The following is a 27,323-nucleotide window of genomic DNA, read 5'->3' as shown; positions in this document are numbered from 1 at the left end:
CGTAGCGGCATCTCGGAGCGAAAACTGTCGAGCTTCGTCGCTCGCGAGACAAAATGACGACGGTCGCATTTGTCGACTTTGTGCATTCGCGAAAATTTCGTCGAGACGCGATTCGCGAAGAAAATCTCTCGCGGGACGTTAAGGAAAATCGAGTTTGAGATGAGCGAATACGTGACTCCTTGTTCTCCGAGCAAAGTTCACGAATCGTATAGCAAAAAAAAAATTAGATGAAGATATTCTGCCTTCGATAAAGCGAAAAACAAATTAAAGTCAAATTTTGTTATTTAGTCTCGATATAACAATTACAATATTGAAAACGAGACGCACTTATTGATTCGCCAAGTTCTGTATAATTATATGCATACTGTTTCTTGATGGAAAATTTATAAACGGAAGACGATAAATATAACAGAATGTATAATGCGCTCCAAATTTTAAAAATAAGAATTCAAGACTTTTTCAAGATTAAATTTAAAAAAAGTTGCTACATATATTATCTATCAGATAAATAATATACACACACACAGCAACTCTTTTTATTTAATCTAATAAATACCCCTTGCAGAATTTTTTAATACTGTAACACCCACAGAAAAGATTTTTAGATACAATACTATTTAGGATCGAAATAGGGCCAATCATATTTAGTATTGAAAGAAGAATATTTTAATCTTAAATAGAGGAATTCTTAAATCTAGAATAATACTGAGAAAATTAGAGGAATAGCATCAAGATTATTTTATTCTATATTTAAGAATTCCTCTATTTAAGATTAAAATATTCTTCTTTCAATATACTGAAAATATGATTGGCTCTATCTAGAAGTCTTTTCTGTGGGTATGAAGGGCCGGTTATTTTGCAATCCTGTTGGTAAACTAACTAACAGGTTAAATCATATATATGTCTTTGTTTATCTTTTACATTAAACAAAAAGATAGACATATGATTTAAAAATATTATAGTTAGCTTATCAACAAGTTGGAACAACCGGCCCTAAGTGATTATTTGGCTAGTAATTAATTATTTATTTTAAATATTAAAGGCACTAGCTGTTTTTAATGCTTCGAATACTCAAAATAATTAATCACTAGCCAAATAATCACTTACACTGACTTACAGTATTAAATTTCTGTAAGGGACATTGACAGACAATTGAAAGAAGAACTCCAAGATAATTAAGTGTTATTTATAATCTATCAACTTTTTAAAGAATATACCCTGCGATTGTATATTAATTTTTTTCACAAAGATTTTACATACATTTTCTATTTTCGTATAGTCGCAATAAGACTACTCCCTCCGTATCGTTCCAATAATTTTAATATATGTATAGATACTGCCGAAGCGCAGTTTGTAAACATCGAATTTACAAATACATAATGCTGCCATCTAGTGCAGCGGACAGTACTGCGAATAGCAGTATCGATCAAAAATGAGTGGTACTTACCGGCGGAAGACAAGTTGTACTTATCGACGGAAAGCAAGTAGCAATCATGGCGATTCTTCCCGACGTTCCAGACGACAATATGTGAATTCCCGTTCTCTTTCAAGTTGCGTCGAATTTCCGCTTATCTCCCACTGCGTTCTCCATTTGCATTCCCTGTATGCACATAAAATGAGCTTTTAGATATATATATATATATATATCGGATGATTAGAAAGGTCGAAATTCATTAGTCTCAGCGTCGCGTCGGCGAGATATACCTCTGAAAGGGATCCACGATCCCGGATATAAGTTTTCGCGTCCGCCAAGCGGCCCCATCGGATTCAACGCGTTTACGACGAACATCGAACATCCGACCCTCGACGAGACACTCGGATAGAAAGAGTCCACGACGATAAAACGATCGCGAGAAACACACCGGAACCCGGAACGCGCTCGAACGCGATTCTACGATCCGTAACGTACATACATAGGTACCACGCAACCTGGATCGCCATTCGCCATTCCAAATCTACGCGATGTTGCGATTCTCGAAATATCGAAGCGGCGTGAACTCAGTCGCGAAATAGGAAAGGAAGTATTTCGCGATGTTGCAAAGAAATGGAAAAGATATTGCGTGACTCGAGGAAGCCGAACGAATATATTATATCCGAATAAAATGAGAAAACGCGATATAATCTCCAGATATACACGAAAATGATAACCTCGGAATACGTAATATATATATAAGTAGAATTCACACAGAATATAGTTTATTCAAATATACAACTCCCCCCCCCCCCGACATACAAATAAGTAATACCGAAATAAATACGTACAAAAAGTGAAAATTCTTTCAAATTCCTCGCTCTCGACGAGGAGGAAGCCGGCGCGCGGAAGGATCACTCCGAGTCGCGCGTCCCCCGCGTTCTCGGCGCGCGCGGCGCGAATCAAATTCGACGGCGAGAGAGCGCGAGAGCGGTGATGCGACGGCGCCGGCGACCGGCGACTCTGCGACAACCACGTACGCCGGAAGCGATGCGCGCGCAGCCGATCTCCACATCACACTTTTCGGGTGCGCGCAGGGGCGCCACCGAGAGCGCCCGGCGCGGCGTGAGGCGTCCCCACCACTCGCCGTCGCCGCGCGCCACCCCGCGCCAACCCGCGCGCCTTGTGGCCGTCGTGGTCGTGGCCTGCCCGCGCCGCCCGCTCCGCGTCGAGCCGAGCCGTGCCGCCGTGCCGCCGTGCCACTTGCGTGTTGCGTGCGCGCACGTGTGTACGTCGGTGTGTGCATGGGTAGATTTTTTCGGTTTTTGAAAGACGGTGCGCCGTTCGGTTTTGAAAGATGGTGATCTCGCGGGAGGTGCTTTCGAGGGCGGAGGAGATCGCCGACCAGGTGAATTTTACGTTCCCACGAGCGCTCAGCTGTCACGTACGACGGACGACTCTCGCGATTCCGATCCCGACAGGGGGGGACCCCGTGCGCGAGAGCGAGAAAGAGAAACGGAAGAGAGTCTGGGGTCCTGCGGGAGAACGAATCGCTCTTCCTGTCAACGTCATCGTTCTCTCTCTCTCGTCGCGCGTATTTTTCCATATTTTCACACGCGCGAAATTCGTACTCCTCGCGGTCGCGATCGCGTTCCGCGCGTCGTGCGGCCGCGATTAAAAAGCGACCGCACGTATTTGCCGAGGTTATGAATTCCACAGGTGAATTCCTCCGATATGTCACCCGGGGGAGGCGAGGATACGCGCGAGTCGCCGACGATCAGGCTGCGACACAAGTTTTTTTTTGCGTCTCTCTTTCTCCGCTTACCGGTCACCCCGCGTAGTTACACTCGTTTGATATACGAACAGATTTTCAATTTTTACGATTGCACATGTGTAGAGTGATGACTCTGGATTATTCGCTGATATATCGCTCTTATCATCTGTACGTTGTTTTGTAATTTGCTTCGTACGAAAAGATAATCGAGCGAGTTTTATTGATGGAAATATTGCAAGCGTATAAATGAAAATATTACATTTTACCTGAATGTGTTTATGTACGATGAACCGTAGTGGACATATGGATCTTGCTGACGCACTTTCACAGACCTACTTTTTATACCTGTGCACAACAATTATGATGCATATTTGCTGATCGGCAAGTTTCGAACGGAAAGATAATCCGTATCAAACGGTAACGTAAGACTTGGATAACAGAAGACGAGCTGTAAAATTTCTAGATAATCTGCGGCTCATAAAAATGTAACTTTTGAGACGCCAGACCTTGGAGCTTCCAACAAAATTCTACGAATCATGTCCATTCCTCGACGCAATCTTTTTATTCAATCGAATTAAGTGATTAAAGCATTGTATTAAGATATTTATTTATCTGTTGCGATATAGGTGATTCGCAATGGCAAGCACGTGCTTCCAACGATGGCACGATTGTGCCTTATCGCTACATTCCTAGAAGACGGTTTACGAATGTGGTTCCAATGGAGCGAGCAACGAGAATACATGGACGCTTCCTGGGGCTGCGGGAAATTCCTGGCTACTGTCTTTGTCCTGGTTAATCTTGTTGGACAGCTCGGTGGATGTATCATGGTGATTGGCAGATGGCGAGTCAGCATAGCCTGCGGAGTCCTGTTCTTCATCGTGATTCTACAGACCATCGCCTACAGCATTTTGTGGGACATGCAATTCTTGTTCAGGAATTTGGCGCTGATAGGCGCGCTCCTGCTGGTATTGGCCGAGTCCCGAGTCGAGGGTAGATCGCTGTTCGCCGGCGTTCCTAGTCTCGGCGACAACAAACCTAAGAATTTACTACAATTAGCCGGTCGAATCCTGCTGGCGTTCATGTTCATCACGCTGATCCGCTTCGAAATATCCTTCCTGCAAATACTTCAAGATGTCGTTGGCAGCATCCTGATGGTGCTAGTGACGGTCGGCTACAAGACTAAGCTGAGCGCGTTGCTACTTGTCTGTTTACTGACCGCATTGGACTTTTACCATAACGCGTGGTGGTCCATTCCCGATTACAAGCCACTCAGGGATTTCCTCAAATACGACTTCTTCCAGGTAAGTTTTTCTGGTTTTACTAATTCCACCATTTATTCGTGATTGGGGAAAGTATCAAATACTTTTATTATATTAAAATTTATCACAACAAAATACAAAGAAATTAGTTTTTTAAATATTTTATTTACAGTGCGGAGTGAAAGAAAAAATTAAGAACTGTTAGTTAAATTTAAAATAGATTATTAATTTTTATGTAAGAAGAAAATTGCTGATTGCAGAAATTGCAAAGAAAGAGTTAATTTCAATTATTTTGAATCTAGATTCTAATTATTGTTTAATTTTGGAAAGATTGTAATTTTAATATGATTCGATATAAGTTGAGCCTGAGGTTTGATATAATTCTAATGTTTAATCTCATCCTCTCATTCTCATACATTTGTATTTCATTCCAGACACTATCAGTCATCGGTGGCCTTCTGATGATAGTCTCTCTAGGTCCAGGCGGTGTATCGATGGACGAACATAAGAAAGAATGGTAGAAATAATTTTTAAAGATATGAAGGATGTATGCGTCATTGGGTTGTTGTCACGAAAGTTAAAGCGAATTATCATGTCTCCCATCTTTACCCCCGTATGCGCTCAAAGAAATTTTAAGCGAATCGTACGTCGAACAACAAGAAAGCCAATGCATAGATATCACCAATCCAGAGCGATTATTTTGACTAATCGGTTAATCGAGTTTTATATTTTAACATTACGACAAACTCGAAAGTCTTCGAGATGATCAGTAGTAAAACTATCCATATTTTAGGCCGGTATTCATAGTCGAGGGGATTTTATATTTAAGATCATCTTAAGTCTGGTCAAAGTATTAAGACTTCATCCAGCCAATGAAATTATCGTATAGCGTCTCGAGACGGTACTTAAGACGATCTTAAATATAAGATTGTACTATGAATACCGGCCTTAGAAAGTAAAATTAGAAAGAAAAGACAAGAAAAAAGTACATACATATACATACACACATATATGATGATATATAAGATATGTAAGACGGTTAATGGCATTGTACATACGACGCTGCGTCTCTGATGTGGATAATGTATTTTTTTCCATATATTTTTAATTTACCTAATTTTAATTACGAACTGAAACGATTGTTTTAAAACTCGTATTTTAATATCGGATATATGCTTCCACTTTCCCGAATCTAACGAGGAAAGCCTCAGAACTGAACTCCACCGATTTCGATGAAACTTGGCAGGATTTGCAGAGAAAGTTCCCCCGAATGTAATGATACCCTTATTTGGATACAACCGGTCAACTGTTTTCGAGATATTTTAATAATCTTTAATAGAGTTTATTAGAGGACTTTCACATACGAGTATTTGTGGCACAGTGGATATAATAACTGCCTCATAACTTGTGTATATTCGAGTTTTTAATTAATTAATATTTTTTTATTTTATATAAAGAAATTATTTTAATATATATATATATATAAAATATATATAATATATAATTTTAATATATATATAATATAAAAAATATATATTATATAAATTGTAATATAAACAGTCATGATATATGAAGTCTATAAATTATAAGATACTTACCATATCCACTACACCACTCATATGTAAGAGTCTTAAAAAACTCTACTAAAGACGCTACTAAATTTATTATTAAAATATCTCGAAAACGGTTACTTATTGCCCAATTTGAAATATTTGTCACCTAACATAGGCACTAAATCTCGCACTAAATATGTGCCTTACGAGAGGGATATTTTCTCTTATGTCATCTAGAAAATATTTTAGGGGGACTGACAGTATTCGAACCATTTCTTAAATCTTATTTTAATGATTTTGCATTTAGAACTATTGATACTACAGATTGGTTAAATTACTTGTATCAAAAATTTCCTAACAATAAGGAGGTAACATCGGTTGACCGTCTGCACCCAAATAGGAGTATTATTATCATTCGGAGGAACATTCTTTGTAAATTCTGCCAAGTTTCGAAATCGGTGGAGTTCAGTTCTGAGGCTTCCCTTGCAGAAGATCTACGAATTTCCGGAGAGAAAAAACCCGTTGTGACTCTAGTTTCACTGTAAACTTCTTTTTAGCTTAATTGACTGTAAATAAGTGTTCCAAACTTGTTTTAATTATGAAATATAATAGAGAAAGAGTGGGTTGTTAATGAGAAATCAGCAGGTTAAGGGTTATTATTAGGTAGCTCCAATAATATGTCGTGCGAAAATAAACCGATCTTAAAATAGCGTGCGTTCGAACCTCTCTCTACATCAGCGAAACAAGGAGAGGGAAGAAAGAGAAGCAAGGAGGACGCAGTCCTATAAAGCTACTAGGGAAAGTGCAACGCCTTCTCATTTTTACTGTACAAGGCTAGCCGGCGAGAAGGTAAAACTCCAAGAAGTCTGAAAAGATGAGAATCAAGAATCAAGGGTGTAAGCGAGTACCTGTAAATAAAGGTACCACTATTTTGTACGGACAACCATTTGCCTATGTTGTAAGATCGGTGGTGCGCGACGAACGATGCGACCATTGCCTACGAAGGTAAAAATGTTTTATCAGATATATGTGTATACATATACATACATATATATATATATATATATATATATATATATATATATATATATAAAAAGATAATCTTGATAGAACCGTCTTATCCTATTGTTCCTTCCTACTGAACCTTATTTTACGCTATTAATTGTTAAAATTTTATTATCTTTATGAAGATTGCTAATTTATTGGGGTCAATTCGTAGCAAAATTATTGTAAAATATTTTATACAAATGTATATAAAATTCAACAATTTTATTTGATAACAATTGACACGTCTCATAATTTATCGAATAAGTATTACCTATGAAATATGTCAATGATAAATGTCCCCTTATACATATATTGTGAATACGGCTTCTGTAATTTTTATACAAAATTATATGTAATGTGTGTTGAATGACAAATTATTTAAATTCAAATTTTACACGCATGTATGCATATACATATACATTTTATATTAAATCTATTTACAAACCTTTTTTTTCAATGGTGCGAAAGTTTAGCACTAAATGTGAGGCACGAGCTCAAATTTGAGTCAACTACTTTTTGTTAGCCCGATATTTCTAACAAATTATATAAATATTTTATTGATAATTTAAGCTTATTTTTTTAACCATGTACTTGTCAATTTTCTGTTTTTACAATATATTTGAGAATATAGTTGTGTTTTACGTTGGGTAAAACAGGTAAAACTATAACGAATTTGAAAAATTAAACTTAGAGTCTTTCTTTTCCATTTCTATTTTAAAAGATACTAATACAAGTGCCGCATTAAAATTTTCGGGAATGAAGGAGAGAGAAGAAAATTGTATCGGGTCTTCTCATAAATAATGTCCCATATTTTGGAGATAATTTTAAGCAATAAAAAAATACCAGAATTTTAAATTATTGCTTACAATATTCTTCAATTTCTAATTTAAAACATTTCACATTTGAATTAATTTTTAAAATAATGAATATTTTTGACACGAAATTCTTGGTTTTCAATTTTTCATTTAAGTCGTCCGAATTAATGTTTTAAATAATAAATAATTCAACATAAAAGACAAAAAACGATATTCAACATAAAAATATTACTTATGGGACGACCTAATGGAAAAAAAACGTAAAAAGTACAATTTAAAAAGATGAGATGTAAAAATTGCTAGAAACAGCTGTTGAATTAAAAATCTGCAAAACTAAACATGCATTTCTATTTTTTAAGTAACTTTATAAAACTTTATAAAAAATAATTGTTATAACCGTTATAATTTTTATTTCAATTATAAAATACTATATGCCACGAATGATCTATTGAAGAAAAATGCACCAAAAAATGCAACATGTTAAAAATTTGAGGTTATGAACAATACCGGTGTTTCGCTCGTCGAGCGAAGGTTAGGTTAGGTTAGATTGCGCTTTAGAATCTTCACGTTTACGAAAGATCGAATGTTTCGTAAATATAATTTACACCTGTGCTTGCAAAATGAGTGGCGACATAGTAGAAAAAGGAACAACAATCTTTACCGGCAAGCCATTCGTCTTTACTCTTAACTCGAAGCACAGGACTACTCGATGTGACAATTGTTTGAAGAGGTATAGAACAGCTTGTGAAATTGCGATATTTGCCATTTAATGATTTTCTATCACATTATTTTAAATTATTTCGGATGGGATTAATTTTATGTATGATAAATTACTATCAAATAAGACTGTACATTTAGCGTACACCGCATAGTACATACCTCTTTAAGTACCTCACGAGTATCTCGTGTGATTTATCATTGCAGCGGAAAATTGTTAAAGTGCTCGGGCTGTCAGTATGTGTACTACTGCGGCCGGAATTGTCAGAAAGAATCGTGGCCGATACACAAGGCAGAGTGTGCACGTCTGAAGAAGGTATCGCCGAAAGTGTTGCCAGATGCAGCCAGACTTATGGCGCGTATAATTTTCAAGCTCAATCAAGGTGGAGCCGATGAAGTGGGCTATTACACTGATAAAAACTTTAGGAAATTCAAAGATCTAATGTCCCGTAAGTACTTTCGTATCTTCCTAAGAAAGACGATATTAAGAATCATGAATCTATAATCAACTTGGATCTCTGGACTGTAGATTATTCGGACATGAAAGTGGATGCAAAGCGACAAGAACATTTCGTCATGCTGTACGGAGTTTTGCTCCAATTTCTCGACGAGACACTCATGCCCAACATCGCGGAGCTGATGGGTATTTATGGCAGGATATGTACTAACTGTTTCAATATCCTGGATGTAAATATGAATACCATTGGAGCTGGCATCTATCTGGGAGCGTCTGTGATGGATCACAGTTGCAAACCTAACGCGTTCGCCGTTTTCGAAGGGACCACCATCGTCATCAGAACGCTGACGGATCTTCCCTCTTTGGACTGGTCACAGGCAAGCATTGACAAAGATGCAAACTCCAATAGTCGAAAAACATTTGACCTTTTTAGTTTGACTCTCAAAAATTCAATTAAATTGGTCTTACCAATAATAAAAGCGGATTAATATAATTAGGAAATGTTTTACATTTCAGAATCTGTATAAATTTTATTTTGCGCAGGTAAGAATCTCGTACATCGATTTACTTAATTCTAATAAGGACAGACGCGAGGAGCTGCACAGTTCGTACTATTTCTGGTGTGATTGCGAAAGATGTAAAAAAGAGGAACCAATGGCCGAAGCGGCCGCATGCCCGAACTTATCGTGCGACTCGCCGTGTTCGGTTGAAGCTGATAAATGCGAGAAGTGCGACACCAAGATATCTGTAGAATTTAAGGAGACATTTCGGGAAGTCGTCGACTTTACCGCTCATCATTTGGAAAAAATGAAAACTATGGCTTGTATCCTTTCAAGATTCACATTAAGAAACCTAATAATAATTGTTTTCATTTCAATAGATGTATCAAATTTTGACTCAATGCATTTGTTCTGTACAATACAATAATAAACATTTCCTTGATATTTCCTTATTAATGGCAATAGATCTCGATGTTAGTAAAATATGTTTGAAGAAGCAGAAGGGTGTAATGCATAAGTTTAATATACAGCATGTCCGTACTCTAGAAATGGCTCATATTGCGGCTATGAATCTGGAGTGTTGGGAAGATGCGGAGTTTTATGGCAAGGAACTCGTGCCAGGATATTTGTGAGTGATCATTTACATAACGTATATAGATAATAAGATAATTCACAAATCATTTTCTAACTTTCAAATATTAATATCAATGTCTTTTATTTTTTATATTTGCTTATTTTATTTATTACAACATTGTAATAAGTCGTTGGAATGTACACGTGCTCTAATTAGCTGAGAATTAATTCGAAATAATTGCCTAATAACGATTCTCATTGGCGGGTTTTAATAAATGAAAGTTAGAAAGTTAATAATCCCAAATTAAGTATACCATTGCTCGTTTTTCAGATTGTATTACGGGGAAGTACACCCTTTGACAGGGTTGCTATATCTCACGACGGGAAAGATGCAGTTGCACTTGGGAAAACCGAAAGAAGCGCTCAAGGCGCTGAACAAAGCGAGCACGGTGTTAATGATAACACATGGTGATAAGCACTCCTTGGTGAGGGAGGAATTGAGACCTTTGCTCTATCAAGCTGTTATGGAGTCGAACAGTGATACTCACGGCGCGTAGCAATCTTATATTTTTGTAATTTTTAGTAATAAATTATTTTTCAAACGCGAGCTCAACGCATTGCTCTATGACCAGCTCAACATATTTCTCTTTTGTTTTCCTCACATGCTGATTATTATTATTTTTCCGAGAGCATAGATAGCTTATTATTAATCTCGTTATTAATACATTAATACATTTATTAAAGCATTAATTTTTTTTATTTTTTTTTTGTATATTCGTAATATCATGTTTATGATTAATTAGCTTAAATTGCTTAAATCTATTTAAATTTTAATTTTAAATAATCAAATTTAAATTTAAAAAAAATTGGGACGGTATATAAGAAAAGAGAAATAAAAATGCTATACGAGAATAGAGCGATCGATATATTTTCCTCGAAAAATCGAACTCGAGACGGTAATTAGCCTAGATTTTTTTCACATTTTTCTTTGCGTTTGAAATGAAGTAAATAAATGTAAAGTAAAATTAGCTCTAGCGAGATGTAAGGAAAAGATGATATTTAAAACGAGAGGAAAATTGCACTCGAAGATTAATTTGGAGAGATCTGCGGTTTTGTTGCTGCGAGGGGGGTTTATCGACGATCGATTTTTTATGAATGGGCACGTCGAGAGCGATCGTTGGTTGGCGCTGCCAACTTTGCGGCGTCGAGAAAGAGAAAGAGAGACAGAGAGAGAGGAACAGCTGCTGCATATGACAGCTGTCTCAAAGCAGAGTCGCATCCAGAGATCCGGCTTCGTTCACGGGGTTCGGAGCGTGCGACACACGTGGTAAGTGCGATTTCACCCGAATTTCCGACGAATCCTCGGGATGATCCTGGCCGCGCGATTTGTTGAACTTTCCCGACGATACCGTGAAAAAAATTCGATTTGGGTTAGAATGTCGGGTCTCGTACGCGAGGATGCGTGAGCCCTAATTGTTCCAATGCTTACATTCCTCCTATCCTCCTCCGAGGGGGGACACGATATGTTTCGTGATAACGAGGTGGACGGAATTTGTCGCCGCTGTAATAATCGTAATAATAGTCGAGTACTTAGAGCAATGAAGTTCTTTATCGTTATCGCAATGTTTTTAGTTCGCGTTACAAACCACGAAGTGTCCTCCAATAATCGCGTTAAAAACGAAAATTGTGCAGTCTTCATGTCCTGTGTTCAATAAAAAATATTTATGTTACTATTTTGTAAGTATTTTTATGTTATTTTTGCTACATTTTTAAAATATTTATTTTAATATATTTTCTGCAGGTGTTTGTGGTTGATTCCCCTTTTTAGGCATCAACGTTAATTTCTTGAACCGATGCTTCTTTGAGAAAAAATCGCACCATGTTTTCTGCCATTAAAAGACTAGCCGGAAAGTCTGACGGAGTCGGCAATGCGTCTCCCAGACCGGCCCACCAATCCATGCCGACGAATCTTCAGAGAAAGTTCGCCAAAGGCGTGCAATATAATAGTAAGTACATGTATGTGGATGATGCTAGAATGATGATGTAGAACAGCTTTAGATATAGATGATCGATGGAACACCGGTTGTAATGCAAATTTTACGTATTATTTTTAGTGAAAATAATAATAAAGGGGGACAGGAATGTAGGAAAGACATGTTTATTCTATAGACTGCAGGGGCAAAAGTTTATCGAAGAGTATATACCCACGGAAGAGATACAGGTGGCGAGTATACAGTGGAATTACAAAGCCACCGACGACGTGGTCAAGGTGGAGGTATGGGATGTTGTAGATCGCGGCAGACGCCGGCGGAAGTTGGAGGGTCTGAAAATGGATAACGCGCCGACTAACGCGGAAAACGCGATCGAGGAACCCGCTCTAGATGCCGAGTTCCTCGACGTTTACAAGGGTACCAACGGCGTCATTATCGTGATGGACGTCACGAAGAACTGGACGTTCGATTACGTACAGCGTGAGCTGCCGAAGATACCTAGCCACATACCCGTCATTGTCCTCGGCAACCACTGCGACATGTCACATCACAGAACCGTCACCGCGGATCACGTGACGTACTTCATAGATTCGCTCCGTGAGAGAACTGCACAAGTAATTGATTTATTTATTAATATAATGATTTATTTTGTGTCTTGCAGATGTTTCTCCAATAATGAACTAAAAAAAGTTCGAATTAGCATGTCCAACAAGAATTTAATTGGAATTATTATCATAATTTCTTAATTTCTAAAATTCTCAAAATTAAGAAATTATTGCCATTTTATCACACACACAATTTAACAGTTCTCAATATTTTAATAAATGTTATTAAAACATAGAACCATATCGTACTTTAACAAGTTTTAGTAATGCTGAGGGATTCCGTATATAATTGAGAGAGAATTAAAATTTTTATAAAATCATATTTTATTAACTTGATTTTATCGAGTTTATTATTTTATCTTGAAAAAAAATTTATCGGTCCATGTAACTTATATCGAGCAATATTCACAAATTCATCCCAACTAAAACAGTTTACTTAATTCTGAATTTATATGAATTGTTGCAGGTGAGATACGCGGAGTCATCGATGCGAAATGGCTTTGGCCTAAAACTGCTGCACAAATTTTTTAATCTACCGTTTCTGCAGCTGCAACGCGAGACATTGCTAAAGCAGCTCGAGACCAACGAGGAAGAGACGCGCCTGACTGTCCAAGAGCTCGATCTCTTCCAGGACAGCGACGATGCTGACTACAACAAATTCCTGGACAATCTTGTGAATCGTAGAAGAGCCCTTGCCGATTCAGTGTCCGCCAGTAATCTAGTCTCAAATGTTTCGTCGTCTATGAGCAACTATCATCTTGCACCTTCCAACGCAAATGCTGTTGGAGAAGTCAAAAGGTCAGCCTCGATGCCCGGTCCGATCGGCGGCGGAACTCCAATACCGATGAAAAATTTAGAGATGAAATCGTTACCGAGAAAAGAGAGTTCTACGGCGAGCACATCAGATAACGTATTTAATTCTACGAAAACGTCACAAATTTCCACATCGTCCATTTCGCAAAATTCCGCTGCTAAAATAGAAGCGGCTAAACCGGCTGAATCTGCCAATAACAACGGCGAGAGAAGAGATTCGCTTAATCGGCCATCGCTTATGTCCAAGATCTTCGGTCATAAGAAGGAAGACGAGACAGACGGGAAATTGCCAAATATTAAAAATGTTAGTTTAAACGCACCGTTGACTAGTGTCGAAGACTTTGTGCCGGATGGAATGCTGGACAAATCGTTTTTGGAAGGCTGCAGTATGAGCTCCAACTCCCTCACTCCAGAGCCAGATCCTGTACCTGTAGCTCAAGAAGGTGCGGAATCTGAGAGGTAAATGCACAGCTTTCTAAACTATCTTCTAATTACAAAGCAAATTGCTTTTTACAAACTTATTTTAATAATTAAAGATATTAAATTATTATATCAAAACTTTCTATTTAAGACTTCTTTTATTTTCCCCGTGCATATTAATGATTATTTTCTATCCGTTGTAAAGTTTTTTCAATAATATAATTCTTTCTATTCTTCAGTATATTATAAATACAATCAATATACAATAATTACTGAGAATTATTATCATTAAAATTATAACTAGTATTAATATACATTACAATATGATTTTTTCACACAGTGATGTGGAGACTGGTAATCCTCTAGTAGCCGGTTATGAGGATGACTTGTCGTCCATCGAAGAAGTAGTTTCTCCTGTACAGCCAAAATTAGCAGAGAATCCGCTGTCCAAACAAAAACACAAATTAGAACCATTATCAGGCCCAGAGATAAATATCGAGAAACCAATACAAGTCACGAAACGCGACTCTGTTTCCTCTATAGAGCAAGAATTGCGTATCTCCAATGAATATGAGCAACCGAATGAGCAATCGGACATAAACTCAGACGCTTTTGATAACTGGTTACGACGAGATTCCAAATGGCGGCAAAGTCCTGAAGGAGGTGAAGATGTGAGTAGCACTAGTACGAGGAAGGATAGACTGGAATTGAGCGATAAGAGTCTGGATGTTAGCGTGACGAGTTCCAATGTTCATTTGGAGCTGCTCGATGATACTAGCATGCGCCAGGTGAGCTCCAATGCCAGTAGTCCGGTGATGAAGGAAAAAAAGAAACACAAAGAGAAGGTAATTGTCTTTAACAGTGACATATAAAAGATTGTTAGTTGAACTAGAGAACGTATTCCTTTCAATTATCATGATAGATTTTGAATTATGGATTTATTACTTATTTTTTACCGATTCCAGGGAGATGAGAAGGAGAAGAGGAAAAAGAAAAAGTCAAAAGACAAGGATAAGGATAAAGAGAAAATGGAGAAGACCGAGAAGAAGAAGAAACGCTCGTCGCATCGAACGAAGGAAGATCGAGAGCGAGACGAGCTTGAGGAATTTTTGAACGGCTCGGTCACGAGAATCGGCGTTGATGTGGCCTACGAAGCGATTTAGCATTCCGGAATTATTATCAGTAACGATTTTTAAAAGCCACGCATTTTCCAAAAGAAGAAGTCTTCGCTCTCCAATGTAATATATGTTATGCTCTCGAAAGCGGAGAAATAAGATTTTTCGCGAAAGAGAAATAATGTACTTTGGATTGCGATCTATTAATCTGCGAAAGAATACATTCATTTTCCGCAAACTCGGCGAGACGTCCGTTCTGAGTCACTTTGACCTACGTTTCAGTCGGGTTCGGCATTTCAGTTTGCCACGACAAAAAAAAATTGTGATTTTATTAGGAATGTGTTTCAGCGATCAAACCTGCACTTATTTATATTGCATTTCTTGAATGTTTGTCGATTTTTAACGAGTATTCGAAAAATCCATATATGGCGATGAGTTTGTTGCGTGAATGGATATAATATTGCGAATATCTTTTACCCTGTACGTGATATCACGTGATATGACGACTGCGGCCAGTATTCATAGTTGGATCTTATTTCGAGACCGTCTTAAGTAATGTTTGAAAGTGCTACGGCTCTGTGATTAGTTTATGACATCTTAAGATTGTACTTAAGATGGTGTTAAATATAAGAACCGATTATGAATACTGGTCTACGTGACATTATAATGGCATATTTACGAAATTATTTATTAAACTTTTATTTTCAATATTTGTGTTCACTCGCATTAAGATTTATATGTATATTTATCGTTGATATCATTTTTATAAATCTTCTCTTTAGCTTTTAACACATATGCTCTGTCCTTGTTGAATATAATTCTTTTAAAGAAGTTATCCTATATAAGAATGTTATGTTATTGTTGTATTTTTCATAACGATGTATAGCATTGTATGATCATTGCAGCTTCATGTTAATAAATATATATACAAGTACGTGTTTACGTTCTTGTCTTTATGAGAAGATGAAAAGAAGGACGGTAAAGCGGATAAAGAGTTTTAAAAGTTCTATAAACATTAAGCTTCTAACAGCCCAATAGCTCTTTTCAGTAATTTAATGTGGATACATTTGCGTCACTATATCCTTCATATTGGAATTAATCGTTGGTCAATCTAATCCCAGATCAGAATAAAATGATCAAAAAAAATATTTAAAAAACAGATAGCTGGAAATAAGCGGTAAAATCCCGAAAATGTTAGCTTGGAATTAAGAAATCAATTTTACATAGGATTTACTTGAAGCCTTTCTTTTACAGACTCTTGTAAAAATATAATAAAATGCAACGTAAATTGCATAACACAAGATGTTTAGCTACAATTATTTATATAATGTGATATTTTCTTTTAATATTAGAGTAGAGACATTGGCTTGTAATCATATAAAATTTTTGCAAACGTGTATTGCCAGAAAATATTATCGTATATAGTTACACATTATGTATCAAAATTACTCGATAATCTTTCTTTGTGTATCATATTTTATTTAAAACTAGCAGTAGTTAATACAATATGCAAGTTTCTAAAAATAACAATTTCAAAATATAAGTTTATAATATTAACGATAGTGAGATACCTAAGCCAGTTTTGCAATATTATAACAATTTATTAATTAGAATACATATATACAACATGATAATTTTCGTATCGACAATTTGGTATCTATGTGTCGAAAATTTTAGATAATGTTTGTTAATAAGCAAAAGATTTATGCGTGTATACGTTTGTGTAAGCATAATAAAGAAATGTAAAAAGTTATATATTGATTACAAATGCGGTATGTCATACTCTTATACATATAAGCAGAATATGTTATATGATATCTTGTACTCGTATGTAAGCAGAAAATTTATAATAAGATTAAACGAGATAATATTTTTCGGGATACTACATTAAGATGAGATTGAAAGGGCGATATATATGAAATCAATATTCAGAGTGTTAAAAATATATACTTTATTTTTTATAATAGACTTATATACAAGTTGTATTCACAATATCTAACAATTCGATAGTTGCCGAAAGAACAAGATGTAACCATATCGTTAGTAGAATAAATATCGTATATCTTTCTTCTAATTTTCACATACGTATTAATTTAAAAATATACCATATAAAATAGTCCAAATAAAATTACAGACCATGGGCCCAATTCTCTAACGATAAACGTATGCGTAAACTCTGGTCTAACAGAAAAGCTGCAAACTTATTGGCTAAAAACTGTGCGATAGCTAATCACGTTGCAGCCTTTCTGTTAGAGCAGAGTTTGCGCATACGTTTCTCGTTAGAGAATCGGGCCCCATATGTCGGTCGATATTCTAAAAAAACTATGACTTATTTGTTTATAGTAATGTCATTTAGATTTCCTAATATTTAATGATAACTTCATGAGAAGGCAATCAAGATTTAATTTTTTGCAATGGCGAATCCCACTCGGTCGTTCCCCATGTCAAATACGGTGTAGTAACGACCAATAAATACATAGCCCAAAATCCATTCTATACCATCAAACGGAGGAGCAGCTTGGAAGCCGGGAATGCATTTATTTTCAATTTCAGCGCCGAGCTATGAGACATATTAAATATGGCATGATATTTATATTCTAAAAACAATTTAAACTTTTATATAATAATATTTTTTACCTTTTCAAGATATAATCTTGACCAGTGAGTCGAAACGTCTTACCACCTATGACGAAATTGATATCGGGCAATTTAGAAATCATTAATCGGAGTTCAGTAAAATGCGATTAAATTAAAACAGTCAAATTTTTAATTATTTCTTAATATACACATATATATATACGTAGATAAATATATATATAAATTATATTTTACTTCTTTCTTTTTCTATCAGTTTATTTATCTTTGTTTTTAATTCAGAGACATATATGGTGTATTGGCAAATTATGTTTATAGAGATATTCGATTTAATAGAAATATACTGTCCGATCATCGGTATTATAGGTGGAAGAAAATGTTTCACAAAAATTATAAATCGGTTACTCAAGTTTGAGTTAAATTTGATAACTCATTTCAAAATTTAAATTTGTTTCAAAAATAAAAATTAAATTAATTGATATTTTTAGTGAATTTTGTATCTTTTTTAATATAGTTTCTGTGCTTAATTCGAAATAAAACTTTATATTATCACTTTAAAGCGCGTCATTGCACTAATAACCTACATAGGTTAATGACGCGCTTTAAATAGTTAAATACAAAATATATATATCTGCTTTAATGGCAAAATCACACCTTCAAAATAATACATTCAATTTTTATTATTTATTGGATTCATATTGATCTAACATTTCTTTATGGAAAAAAAGGCTGTAACTGATGTATGTACACACGGTTGCGTCGCATTTGTCCCATATGCTACAAAGAATAAAAAACAATATACTTGTTTTGTATGCTATATACTACGTTTACGCGAGCGTTACTTCTGTAGTAACTTTACGATATAATCACTCGTTTACGCGGAGTAAATTATCGCAAGTTACATACAAAATCCCGTTTACGCGAAGGAATTATCGTAAGTTACTACAGAAGTAAAGCTCGCGTAAACGTAGTAATAATTATCAATAAATATTGAAAGAATTACCTCATGATTTAAATATCGAAATCTATATATATACTCAATATTGCGCTTCCTCTCAGCTCTCAGCTGTGTATATTTAAAGTTGGCGCAGTTTTCCATGTGCGTGCGGACTGAGCATGCACATGGCCACCATTGGCCATAGGGAATGTTCGTAGTCGCTACAGCTCGTCGGTATGACAGGAATCATAAAATCATAACCTAATTTTTGTCAACTTTAACGTTTAATATCTCGCTTCGCGGGGCAGAGCGACACTTTTTTCTGTTAGATTCTTTCGTTTCGTGCAAAAACGCGTCGATTGAGCATAATTACATCGATATTTGAGGTGAGGCCTCTAAACTAAATAATTACTCTACTAGTAAGAGATTTTCCTAAAAGATTCTTTAATTTTTGTGTCCTGAGAAAAAATCCTGAGAGTAATGCATTAATATTATTTGGTAGTAAAAGTGGAAACATTAATTAGCAAAAGTATGACTCTCCTGAATAAACGTCATTTGTATTGAGCAAATTGATGAAATTGAATTTCATATGTACAACAAGGCATTATTTCTTAAGCAAAATGCCTTACTACGCAGTAGCCAGGGGTCGAAAACCTGGAATTTACGCCACATGGTAAGGAAATCAATTTAATGACTAATAAATTATTAGCAAAGATAAATTAAATAAAGAGTTTTTCTATTTTATTAGGGATGAATGCAGCGCTCAGGTTCTTAAGTTTCCTGGATCGATATATAAGAAATTTGCAACGGGAAGCGAGGCTCAAAACTTCATAAAGGAGCATTCCTCTTCAACTGGGGAGACAAATTCTTCCGAGAGCCTTCTCCTTTCGTCAAAAATTGTTAAATCCGCGAGGTAAAACTTGAATAACAACTGTTCCTTTAATAACAAAAGAGCATTGTGAAGCTAATAAGATGGAAATCTCATTACAATATCGCTCAAAGTTAATATTTTATCTAGATCTCAGACTCTGCCGAAACAACTATATTTACTTGGTGGTAAACAGTCTGTGGTAGCCCCGACAAAATTATTCGCATCAGTTTCAAAGAGGACTTTATCGACAAATGACAATGCTAATGAACAATCGAGTAAAAAGAGAAAAATAGCGTTGGATATTTCAGACAATTGCCTGAGCTCAGCTCAGTGTCTTAATCAGGTTTGAAATAAATCACAGGAATTATATAAACTCTCGAGAGCTAAACTAATCAATTTCATTTTTTGTAAACTTTAATATCAGAGTGCGTAATCAGTCAATTCATTAATTTTTTTTTCATTCCATGGAATTGGGGTCGATTAGTATAGTTTCTGACACTCTTGTGTGATTTGGAATTATATAGGATGACAAAGCGGACTTTATTGTGGACGAAGACGGCTATGTGGACGTTTTCACGGATGGCGCGTGCAGTTCAAATGGATACAAGGAGGCGCGAGCCGGTATCGGCGTTTGGTTCCGAGACAATCATCCCTTGTACGTTTCATTTTTTAGTCTGTCAATTGTCTGTCGGAATCCAATGAATCGGTGTATAATATAGCTATAACTTAGAAACGTATCTGAACCGGTGGAGGGACGAGCTACCAATAACATGGCAGAGATCCAAGCCGTCACGGTAGCTGCGAGGCAGGCGAAGAAAGCTGGAATCAAAAAGCTGAAAATCAATACCGATTCCAAATTCCTTATCTCCTGCATCACGAAATGGATGCCAATCTGGAAGAGAAGAGGGTGGAAGACGGTGCAGGGCAAGCCAGTTATAAACAAAACAGAGTTGCTGGAAATGGAAAAGGAACTGAATTCTTTGACTATTGCTTGGGTAAGCAATCTTTTAATATTTAATTTAAAGTTTTATAGAAATGAAATTTAAATGTCATATATATATATATTTTTTTTTTATTTAATTAATATGATATAGATATATATATATATACACTCTGTACTATTGTAAAAATACCAAATATTTAATTTTCTAGAAACATGTGAATGGACACATAGGAATTCATGGTAACGAAATGGCAGACAAACTGGCAAGAGACGGCGCCTTACGATATAAAAGTCAAGTTTAACAACGAAGATTAACGGTACAAAATATTTTCTATAAATTGCATTCTAGATTATCTAATTATTTTTGTTTACGTAAACTTTCCTATAGAAAATATTATGTGATTAGACATTTATTATAAAATTTACTAAATCTAATATGTATAATAAACCTTTTCTTTTACAATTCTTGTGAGTAAAGCAGATTATGTTAGTAAAAGATAAATTGTAAGCTAAAAAAATTGCTACAATTAAAAATTATTTACACTACTTAATTATATTATTTAATACAGAATGGGGTTGGTTCTCCTTAAGTAAGGATAAATATACTGAAAGATACACAAATTGTTAAATTAAAATTTACATTTATATCAGATTTATAGCAAATCGTACAAGTTATATATCTTTATATCTACATAAATTATATACATTTCGTCTACGCGTCAATACATTTTTCGTAACATAATTAAGAACATTAATTGCTAACGTCAGTCTGATAAAAACGTCAATTTGATAAACAACTATTGTTTCCTCGAAGATGAGCCAGAAGCGTGCCCATCCTCATTTATCGTCTGTCGTTTCACCGATTTTGATGATCGCGTCGAGATTCGTTTGAGAAGAGTATAAATATCCTCTGGAGACACTTGTAACGCCAGTAATTCCAACACGATGCTGCAAACGGAGAAAGAGATTGTATCGTGTAGAATTGTGACAGAACATGCGTGGAGGTTATGTCACGCGGACAATGTGCCACTTTCGTCATCGTCGAGAATGTGTCTCACCGGAAAACGCCGGGTACCGCGGAGATTCCCGTTATCTCGGCCAGTTCAATCAGTTCCTGTTGATGCGACTGCGAGAACGCCATTATTCGCGAAATTTTGGATTTGCCGCGCGAAGAGGTGTTCGCGGACAAACTCTCGAGATTCAGATCCGACGAAGTGACAACTGTCGCGATCTATTCGCGCTTGCAAACCCTTTCTCTTCCTTCTCCTCTTTCCTTTCTCATTTTGACGAAGCCATAAGTATTTGTAATAGGGCACATGGAGCACGCTTTGACTTTCTTTCTCCCTCCGATGATCTCTCAAAACGGAGAAGCAACGCAAATATGCGCGACATTGCGCGATAAATGACTAATAAATGTTTTTGTCCGTCGTGCTTTTTTTATTGCTACACCATAGTGCAGCAACAAAACAACACAAGAAAAACATACTTGAAATGTTTCTCAACATTCATTGGCAACACTGGTGACTGGCAGCGCGCCGAAAGGATGACGTAATACACTTCCGATTTTCCTTATCTCTGCCCAATGAGATTTCTCGAGCGGCCACGTGACCCGCGAATCACGGGAATCACATATCACGGATTCAAATTTCCAAGCAATTATTTACCGTATATGTGTATCTCTATATAATATGTATATATATGCATAACAGATCGCCGCTCACAGCTCACATAACGGAAGAAGACAAAGGTCTCCTCGCCATTTTCGTACGTCTTCTGTCGAACGGAATCGGAAGGCTGATCTTTGAGATCGTTGGTCGGACCTTGCTGACATCGCAAATTGATCAAGTAAGTGGTTTAACGAATATTTGACGCTTTCCTTTGGCAAATATAGGATGACGTGGAGATCGATAATCGGATAATCCTGGTCCAGCTAGCGAGGCCTTTTTTAGCTTCGTTGCTTCGTTGTTTTGTGTCGTAAAATAAATCTCCTTCATATGTGTACCCATGTGTGTACCTATAATGTTATAATTAGGACTGCAATTTAAGAATATCACGAAATAGTTGAGATTTGATTAAGGATTGATGTTGATTACAAAAGAAAGGAAAAAAGACCTTTTCTTTGGACTATTCTTTTCTTTTTCCTTTATAATTATGTTTCTATTAATGCCACATTTTTAAGACCGTAATTATAGGTATAATAAAATAAAGGGAGTTTTCGATGATGCAAGATCTGTTCTTTTGTGGTCATACTTATTGTTTACATTCGCAAGATGGAAAGGAAAAAAAAGGGAAAATGGAAAAAATGCAAAAAGCAATCATAATTGGCACTTTTTTCTTTAATGCTACTTTTTATTTTCTTTTTTTGTAAATTCTAAGTCTATATGTTAATGGCATAACAATAAAATTAATAGTAGTGTAGCAATAGACAATATAAAGAAATGAAGTATGAAGTTTTGAAATTTATTATTTTTTCTTAATAGAATGCCCTACTACGCAGTGGCCAATGGTCGTAGGAATGGAGTTTATGACAATTGGTAAGAAGATAATGAGATAATTGAAATAACGCTATTTCTGAATAAAGCTCTAGATGAATGCTTTCTGTTATTAAAGGGAGGATTGTAAGGAACAAGTTAACGGATATTCTTATAACAATTATAAGAAATTTGATACACCCGACCAAGCTTGGGACTTTGTTGACCAACATTCTGCGAAAGGAAAAAATGAGAGATCATTTGATAGCAACAAAGCTATAGCTTGTCGAAATGACAATCAAGTTGCGATAAGGGGCAATTACCAGAGGGAAACTAGCGGATATCAACGTACTGATTATACTGTATGGAATAAAAAAATATCTTGGAAAGTGCCAAAGATATATATGTACTTTAACGTTGCATAAGATAGTTCAGTGATTACCACAGTACTTTATTTCAATAATACACAATGCGATAAAATATATTTCTTATATTTTATATCTCAATTCTAGTCATTTCAAATTTTTCAGCATTTTTAATTGCTATTTTTATTTTTATTTTCCCTTTGATGATGATTTTTGTTGATTTGCAGAAAGGAAAAAACTCCGTCGTCGTACGCGAACGTTCTTACAGGAGTGGTAGAGATGGAAGCGGATATTATGTCGAGAAATATATACGCACCTACTGGAAAAATAATGATTCGTCATCCGATGATGATTAACGAGATGCCAGAGAAAAATCTCCATTTCTCCATATACTGAAGAGTTATATAAGATATAAGTCAACAGCATGATCATGTTCTGAAAGAACTAAATAGTTTAAGTTGAGATCAGTTAGAATGTTATTTTTAGTTTTATATATTATCGATTACATATAAGTCACTGATTGATCATGCTTTTTTTAATATATATATATATATATATATATATATATATATATATGTCATTATTACTAAATAAATGCTATATTCTATGTACAACTAGTTTTAGACTCGGAATCACACATGATCTTTGATTTTTCATACAAATGGTAATCTTTAGAAGGATTTGTAAACAAAATCATCTCTGCTTTGAAAAATTGAGCTTTGTTTTTAAAACGTATTTGAAGATTTTTGTCCTTCAATGAACGACGAGATTTGCTTATCCTTAGGTTACTTGGGGGCTAAATTCATATTTTGATTTTTTTTCTATTGGGACACGTATAATACAGATTCCAATCGGAATTGATGAGTCATTTCGTGTATGCGTGGCGCGCGTGCGTATGTGTGTACATAGGCGAGGCGACAAGATTCTGAATCTGAATTCTTTACTTGCTAGATTACTAGTATGACTACTCTAGCATTAGATTTTTATAACTATTTATGCTTATATAAAAAGCATTTATCTATATAAAAAATTTATATATTTATAAAATACAATTATAAAAACAAACTATTTTTCTCTCTTTATTTTTCTTTCTTACATTTCTCCTGTTAAATAAATTTTTTCGATATTTGAAATGATAGAAATAAAATTCATTTAGTACGAAAAAAGATGACTGCATTTGTAAAATGCGCTTTCAGAATAATACTTGCTATAGGGATTTAAATTTCATGAAAATCTGTTTTCTCAATTCTCAAGCCTTGTTGTGTCCACGATGCTAGAACTGTGTACAAGGCCCGGCTTCACCAACGTGATTTAATCTACTCTTCATCTCTTTCCAACTGTTCCCCTAGAAAGAGACGAAGAGTGAATTTAATCGACCGATTAGATTAAATCACATTGGTGAAACCGGGCCCAAGTTTCGGTTTAAGCCAATGAAACTGCTACTTTTCTGTAAGAGCTACTAGTTGATTGGCTTAAGCTCGATGTCCACGATGCAAAAACTGTGTCCAAGCTTTGATTTAAGCCAATCAACTTGCAGTTCTTACAGAAAAGTAGCAGTTTCATTGGCTTAAACCGAAACTTGGACACAGTTCTTGCATCGTGGACACAAGGCTTCATCCCCTATCCGATTTCCCTATCTCTGCCCAATGAGATTTCTCGAACGGCCACGTGACCCGCGAATCACGGGAATCACAGATCACAGGATTCAAATTTCCAAGCAGTATTACGTATATGTGCATTTCTATATAATATGTATATATATGCACATAACAGATTAGCAGATCTCTCGAAGGTCATGCTCTAAGAAGAAGAAGAAGAAGCGTAACAGATCGCCACTGATATCGCCACTCACATAACGCCGTATTGTCCTATGAAAAGAGGAAGGAGCCAACTGAATTAAAGAAGAAGAAGAAGAAGCCACTCACATAACGGAAAAAGACCTTGGGCTTCGCCATTTTCGTACGTCTTCTGTCGAACGGAAGGCTGATCGCTGATCTGAGATCGTTGGTCGTTTCTTTGCTGACTTGCTGACATCGCAAATTGATCAAGTAAGTGGTTTAACGAACATTTGACGCTTTTCTTTGGTAAAAAGATAGGATGACGTGGAGATCGATCTCGGATAATTCTTCTCAATCCAGCTAGCGCTTTTTGTTGCTTCGTTGCTTTGTAAAATAAATCTCTCCTTCATATGTGTACCTATAGTATGTTATAATTAAGACTGCAATTTAAGAAATATCACGAAATTGTCAGCCAATATTAACCATTTGAAATTGTTGATTAACGCAATAATGGTTGAGACTTGATAAAGGATTGATGTTGATTACAAAAGAAAGGAAAAAAGACCTTTTCATGGACTATTCTTTTCTTTTTCTTTTATAATTATGTTTCTATTAATGCCACATTTTTAAGACCGTAATTATAGATATAATAAAATAAAGGAAGTTTTCGATGATGCAAGATCTGTTCTTTTCTGGTCATACTTATTGTTTACATTCGCAAGATGGAAAGGGAAAAAAAAGAAAATGGAAAGAATGCAAAAAGCAATCCATAATTAGCACTCTTTTTTTCTTTGATGCTACTTTTTATTTTCTTTTTTAGTAAATTATAAGTTATATGTTAATGGCGTAACAATAAAATTAATAGTAGTAGCAATAGACAATATAAAGAAATGAAGTATAAAGTTTTGAAATTTATTATTTTTTTTTAATAGAATGCCCTACTACGCAGTGGCCAATGGTCGTAGGATTGGAGTTTATGACAATTGGTAAGAAGATAATGAGATAATTGAAATAACGCTATTTCTGAATAAAGTTCTAGATGAATGTTTTCTGTTATTAAAGGGAGGATTGTAAGGAGCAAGTTAACGGATATTCTTATAACAATTATAGAAAATTTGATACACCCGACCAAGCTTGGGACTATGTTGACCAACATCGTTTAAAAGGAAAACATGAGAAATTATTTGATAGAAACAAAGCTGTAGCTTGTCGAAATGACAATCAAGTTGCGATAAGGAGCAATTACCAGGGGGAAACTAGCCGTTATCGACGTACTGATTATATGGTATGGAATAAAAAATATCTTGGAAAGTGCTAAAAACATATATGTACTTTAACGTTGCATAAGATAGTTCAGTGATTACCACAGTACTTTATTTTAATAATACAATGCGATAAAATATATTTCTTATATTTTATATCTCAATTCTAGTCATTTTAAATTTTTCAGCATTTTTAAATACTATCTATATCTTCTTTAATTTTTTCTTTGTTTGATGATGATTTTTGTTGATTTGCAGAAAGGACAAAACTCCGTCGTCGTACGCGAACGTTCTTACAGGAGTGGTAGAGATGGAAGCGGATATTATGTCGAGAAATATACACGCACCTACTGGAGAAATAATGATGACGATGATGAATCGTCATCAGACGATGATAATGATGACGATGATTACGAATCGTCATCAGACGATTATTATTAACGAGATGCCAGAGAAAAATCTCCATTTCTCCATATACTGAAGAATTTACTATATAAGTCAAACAGCATGATCATGTTCTGAAAGAACTAAATAGTTTATAATAGTTTATAGAAAGAACTTAATAGTTTAAGTTGAGATCTGTTGGAATGTTATTTTTAGTTCATATATTATCGATTACGTGATTGATCATGCTTTTTTTTTTTAATGTATATCATTAATAAATGCTATATTCTATGTACAACTAGTTGTTTTACAGACTCGGAATCACACATGATCTTTGATTTTTCATACAAATGGTGATCTTTATAAGAAGGATTTGTAAACAAAATCATGTCTGCTTTGAAAAATTGAACTTGGTTTTTAAAACGTATTTCAAGGTTTTAGTCCTTTAACGAACGACGCGAGATTTGCTTATCCTTGGGTTACTTGGGGGGGGGGGGGCTGAATTCATATTTTGATTTTTTTCTATTGGGGCACGTATAGTATGGATTCCAATCGGAATTGTTGAGTCATTTCGTGTATGCGTGGCGCGCGCGTGTGTGTATGCGAGGCCACATGATTCCGAAAATTAAATCTGAATTTTTTACTTGCTAGATTACTAGTATGACTA

At 35.5% G+C, this 27,323-nt stretch overlaps 6 protein-coding genes and 2 long non-coding RNA genes across 20 annotated transcripts in view; 5 read left to right on the top strand and 3 right to left on the bottom strand.

Annotated features, from left to right (window-relative positions):
• The window catches only part of LOC143903890 (uncharacterized), a 96,096-nt gene extending 93,876 nt beyond the window's left edge, over positions 1–2,220 (bottom strand). Inside the window, exons 1-2 of the long non-coding RNA XR_013258823.1 lie at positions 1,705–2,220; positions 1,448–1,600 (exon numbers count right to left, since the gene is read on the bottom strand). This is a non-coding gene — a long non-coding RNA (uncharacterized LOC143903890). The remainder of the gene's footprint in view (positions 1–1,447; positions 1,601–1,704) is intronic.
• Positions 2,221–2,633: 413 nt separating this feature from the next.
• Surf4 (Surfeit locus protein 4) lies at positions 2,634–7,608 on the top strand. Its single transcript, XM_077417915.1, has 3 exons — positions 2,634–2,819; positions 3,812–4,486; positions 4,879–7,608. Exons 1-3 carry the CDS (start codon positions 2,769–2,771, stop codon positions 4,963–4,965), a joined length of 813 nt encoding a protein of 270 aa, XP_077274041.1. The 5' UTR covers positions 2,634–2,768; the 3' UTR covers positions 4,966–7,608.
• Smyd3 (SET and MYND domain containing, class 3) lies at positions 6,871–10,713 on the top strand. 4 transcript variants are annotated; one of them, XM_077417904.1, is made up of 6 exons: positions 6,871–7,002; positions 8,784–9,025; positions 9,106–9,410; positions 9,577–9,856; positions 9,999–10,161; positions 10,438–10,713. In XM_077417904.1, the coding sequence occupies exons 1-6, from the start codon at positions 6,872–6,874 to the stop codon at positions 10,661–10,663; spliced, it is 1,347 nt and encodes a 448-aa protein (XP_077274030.1). In that variant the 5' UTR covers position 6,871; the 3' UTR covers positions 10,664–10,713. The 4 variants fall into 4 exon arrangements, with proteins under 4 accessions (XP_077274030.1, XP_077274028.1, XP_077274031.1 ...); XM_077417902.1 differs by having other exon boundaries at positions 9,550–9,856; XM_077417905.1 differs by lacking the exon at positions 6,871–7,002 and adding an exon at positions 8,336–8,589.
• Positions 10,714–11,276: 563 nt separating this feature from the next.
• LOC143903877 (rab-like protein 6) lies at positions 11,277–16,803 on the top strand. 3 transcript variants are annotated; one of them, XM_077417892.1, is made up of 6 exons: positions 11,277–11,433; positions 11,935–12,112; positions 12,221–12,711; positions 13,169–13,974; positions 14,276–14,780; positions 14,901–16,803. In XM_077417892.1, the coding sequence occupies exons 2-6, from the start codon at positions 11,986–11,988 to the stop codon at positions 15,096–15,098; spliced, it is 2,127 nt and encodes a 708-aa protein (XP_077274018.1). In that variant the 5' UTR covers positions 11,277–11,433; positions 11,935–11,985; the 3' UTR covers positions 15,099–16,803. The 3 variants fall into 3 exon arrangements, with proteins under 3 accessions (XP_077274018.1, XP_077274017.1, XP_077274019.1); XM_077417891.1 differs by having other exon boundaries at positions 11,300–11,433; positions 11,908–12,112; XM_077417893.1 differs by lacking the exon at positions 11,277–11,433 and adding an exon at positions 11,487–11,843.
• Positions 16,804–17,390: 587 nt separating this feature from the next.
• Positions 17,391–18,794, bottom strand: LOC143903889 (uncharacterized). The gene is made up of 3 exons (XR_013258822.1): positions 18,649–18,794; positions 17,688–18,422; positions 17,391–17,610 (listed from the first exon to the last, which is right to left on the bottom strand). It is a non-coding gene; the product is annotated as an uncharacterized LOC143903889 (long non-coding RNA).
• Positions 18,795–18,810: 16 nt separating this feature from the next.
• Positions 18,811–20,889, top strand: Rnh1 (ribonuclease H1). Of its 6 annotated transcripts, none has more exons than XM_077417908.1 (7): positions 18,811–18,968; positions 19,085–19,255; positions 19,331–19,495; positions 19,601–19,796; positions 19,978–20,108; positions 20,184–20,448; positions 20,606–20,889. In XM_077417908.1, the coding sequence occupies exons 2-7, from the start codon at positions 19,155–19,157 to the stop codon at positions 20,696–20,698; spliced, it is 951 nt and encodes a 316-aa protein (XP_077274034.1). In that variant the 5' UTR covers positions 18,811–18,968; positions 19,085–19,154; the 3' UTR covers positions 20,699–20,889. The 6 variants fall into 6 exon arrangements, with proteins under 6 accessions (XP_077274034.1, XP_077274040.1, XP_077274038.1 ...); XM_077417914.1 differs by having other exon boundaries at positions 18,813–18,968; positions 19,199–19,255; XM_077417912.1 differs by having other exon boundaries at positions 18,813–18,968; positions 19,184–19,255.
• A 128-nt stretch (positions 20,890–21,017) lies between these two features.
• Positions 21,018–21,805, bottom strand: LOC143903888 (uncharacterized). The gene is made up of 2 exons (XM_077417918.1): positions 21,455–21,805; positions 21,018–21,344 (listed from the first exon to the last, which is right to left on the bottom strand). The coding sequence occupies exons 1-2, from the start codon at positions 21,535–21,537 to the stop codon at positions 21,194–21,196; spliced, it is 234 nt and encodes a 77-aa protein (XP_077274044.1). The 5' UTR covers positions 21,538–21,805; the 3' UTR covers positions 21,018–21,193.
• A 164-nt stretch (positions 21,806–21,969) lies between these two features.
• LOC143903887 (uncharacterized) lies at positions 21,970–26,954 on the top strand. Of its 3 annotated transcripts, XR_013258821.1 has the most exons (6): positions 22,089–22,241; positions 22,877–22,930; positions 23,007–23,229; positions 23,460–25,280; positions 25,943–25,996; positions 26,121–26,289. XR_013258821.1 is itself a non-coding variant. In XM_077417917.1 (4 exons), exons 2-4 carry the CDS (start codon positions 22,878–22,880, stop codon positions 26,711–26,713), a joined length of 459 nt encoding a protein of 152 aa, XP_077274043.1. In that variant the 5' UTR covers positions 21,970–22,241; position 22,877; the 3' UTR covers positions 26,714–26,954. The 3 variants fall into 3 exon arrangements, 2 of the variants coding, with proteins under 2 accessions (XP_077274043.1, XP_077274042.1); XM_077417917.1 differs by lacking the exons at positions 23,007–23,229; positions 23,460–25,280; positions 25,943–25,996 and adding an exon at positions 26,531–26,954 and having other exon boundaries at positions 21,970–22,241; positions 26,073–26,295; XM_077417916.1 differs by lacking the exons at positions 22,089–22,241; positions 22,877–22,930; positions 23,007–23,229 and adding an exon at positions 26,531–26,954 and having other exon boundaries at positions 24,963–25,280; positions 26,073–26,295.
• The last annotated feature ends 369 nt before the right edge of the window (positions 26,955–27,323 follow it).

This window comes from Temnothorax americanus, unplaced genomic scaffold (genome assembly GCF_048541705.1).
Source record: "Temnothorax americanus isolate GAGA-0224 unplaced genomic scaffold, ASM4854170v1 Scaffold5, whole genome shotgun sequence".
Classification (NCBI taxonomy): domain Eukaryota; kingdom Metazoa; phylum Arthropoda; class Insecta; order Hymenoptera; family Formicidae; genus Temnothorax; species Temnothorax americanus.
Note: the sequence above shows the minus strand (reverse complement) of the source record. Positions and strands in the feature narration are given on the sequence as shown.

What these genes read in the sequence shown, in the direction of transcription:
- LOC143903877 (XM_077417892.1), top strand. Translation starts at nt 11,986, where the DNA reads ATGTTTTCTGCCATTAAAAGACTAGCCGGAAAGTCTGACGGAGTCGGC. An exon ending in TCCGTGAGAGAACTGCACAA is followed by an intron (nt 12,712 to 13,168) that starts GTAATTGATTTA and finishes GAATTGTTGCAG; the next exon opens with GTGAGATACGCGGAGTCATC. An exon ending in GAAGGTGCGGAATCTGAGAG is followed by an intron (nt 13,975 to 14,275) that starts GTAAATGCACAG and finishes TTTTTCACACAG; the next exon opens with TGATGTGGAGACTGGTAATC.
- Rnh1 (XM_077417908.1), top strand. Translation starts at nt 19,155, where the DNA reads ATGAAATTGAATTTCATATGTACAACAAGGCATTATTTCTTAAGCAAA. An exon ending in CAGCTCAGTGTCTTAATCAG is followed by an intron (nt 19,797 to 19,977) that starts GTTTGAAATAAA and finishes GGAATTATATAG; the next exon opens with GATGACAAAGCGGACTTTAT. An exon ending in TTCCGAGACAATCATCCCTT is followed by an intron (nt 20,109 to 20,183) that starts GTACGTTTCATT and finishes GCTATAACTTAG; the next exon opens with AAACGTATCTGAACCGGTGG.
- Smyd3 (XM_077417902.1), top strand. Translation starts at nt 6,872, where the DNA reads ATGAGAATCAAGAATCAAGGGTGTAAGCGAGTACCTGTAAATAAAGGT. An exon ending in ATTCAAAGATCTAATGTCCC is followed by an intron (nt 9,026 to 9,105) that starts GTAAGTACTTTC and finishes TCTGGACTGTAG; the next exon opens with ATTATTCGGACATGAAAGTG. An exon ending in AAAAATGAAAACTATGGCTT is followed by an intron (nt 9,857 to 9,998) that starts GTATCCTTTCAA and finishes TAATGGCAATAG; the next exon opens with ATCTCGATGTTAGTAAAATA.
- LOC143903888 (XM_077417918.1), bottom strand. Translation starts at nt 21,537, where the DNA reads ATGGCGTTCTCGCAGTCGCATCAACAGGAACTGATTGAACTGGCCGAG. An exon ending in GCGGTACCCGGCGTTTTCCG is followed by an intron (nt 21,345 to 21,454) that starts GTGAGACACATT and finishes CTCCGTTTGCAG; the next exon opens with CATCGTGTTGGAATTACTGG.
- LOC143903887 (XM_077417917.1), top strand. Translation starts at nt 22,878, where the DNA reads ATGCCCTACTACGCAGTGGCCAATGGTCGTAGGAATGGAGTTTATGAC. An exon ending in AATGGAGTTTATGACAATTG is followed by an intron (nt 22,931 to 26,072) that starts GTAAGAAGATAA and finishes CTGTTATTAAAG; the next exon opens with GGAGGATTGTAAGGAGCAAG. An exon ending in ATCGACGTACTGATTATATG is followed by an intron (nt 26,296 to 26,530) that starts GTATGGAATAAA and finishes GTTGATTTGCAG; the next exon opens with AAAGGACAAAACTCCGTCGT.
- Surf4 (XM_077417915.1), top strand. Translation starts at nt 2,769, where the DNA reads ATGGTGATCTCGCGGGAGGTGCTTTCGAGGGCGGAGGAGATCGCCGAC. An exon ending in CGGAGGAGATCGCCGACCAG is followed by an intron (nt 2,820 to 3,811) that starts GTGAATTTTACG and finishes GTTGCGATATAG; the next exon opens with GTGATTCGCAATGGCAAGCA. An exon ending in TCAAATACGACTTCTTCCAG is followed by an intron (nt 4,487 to 4,878) that starts GTAAGTTTTTCT and finishes ATTTCATTCCAG; the next exon opens with ACACTATCAGTCATCGGTGG.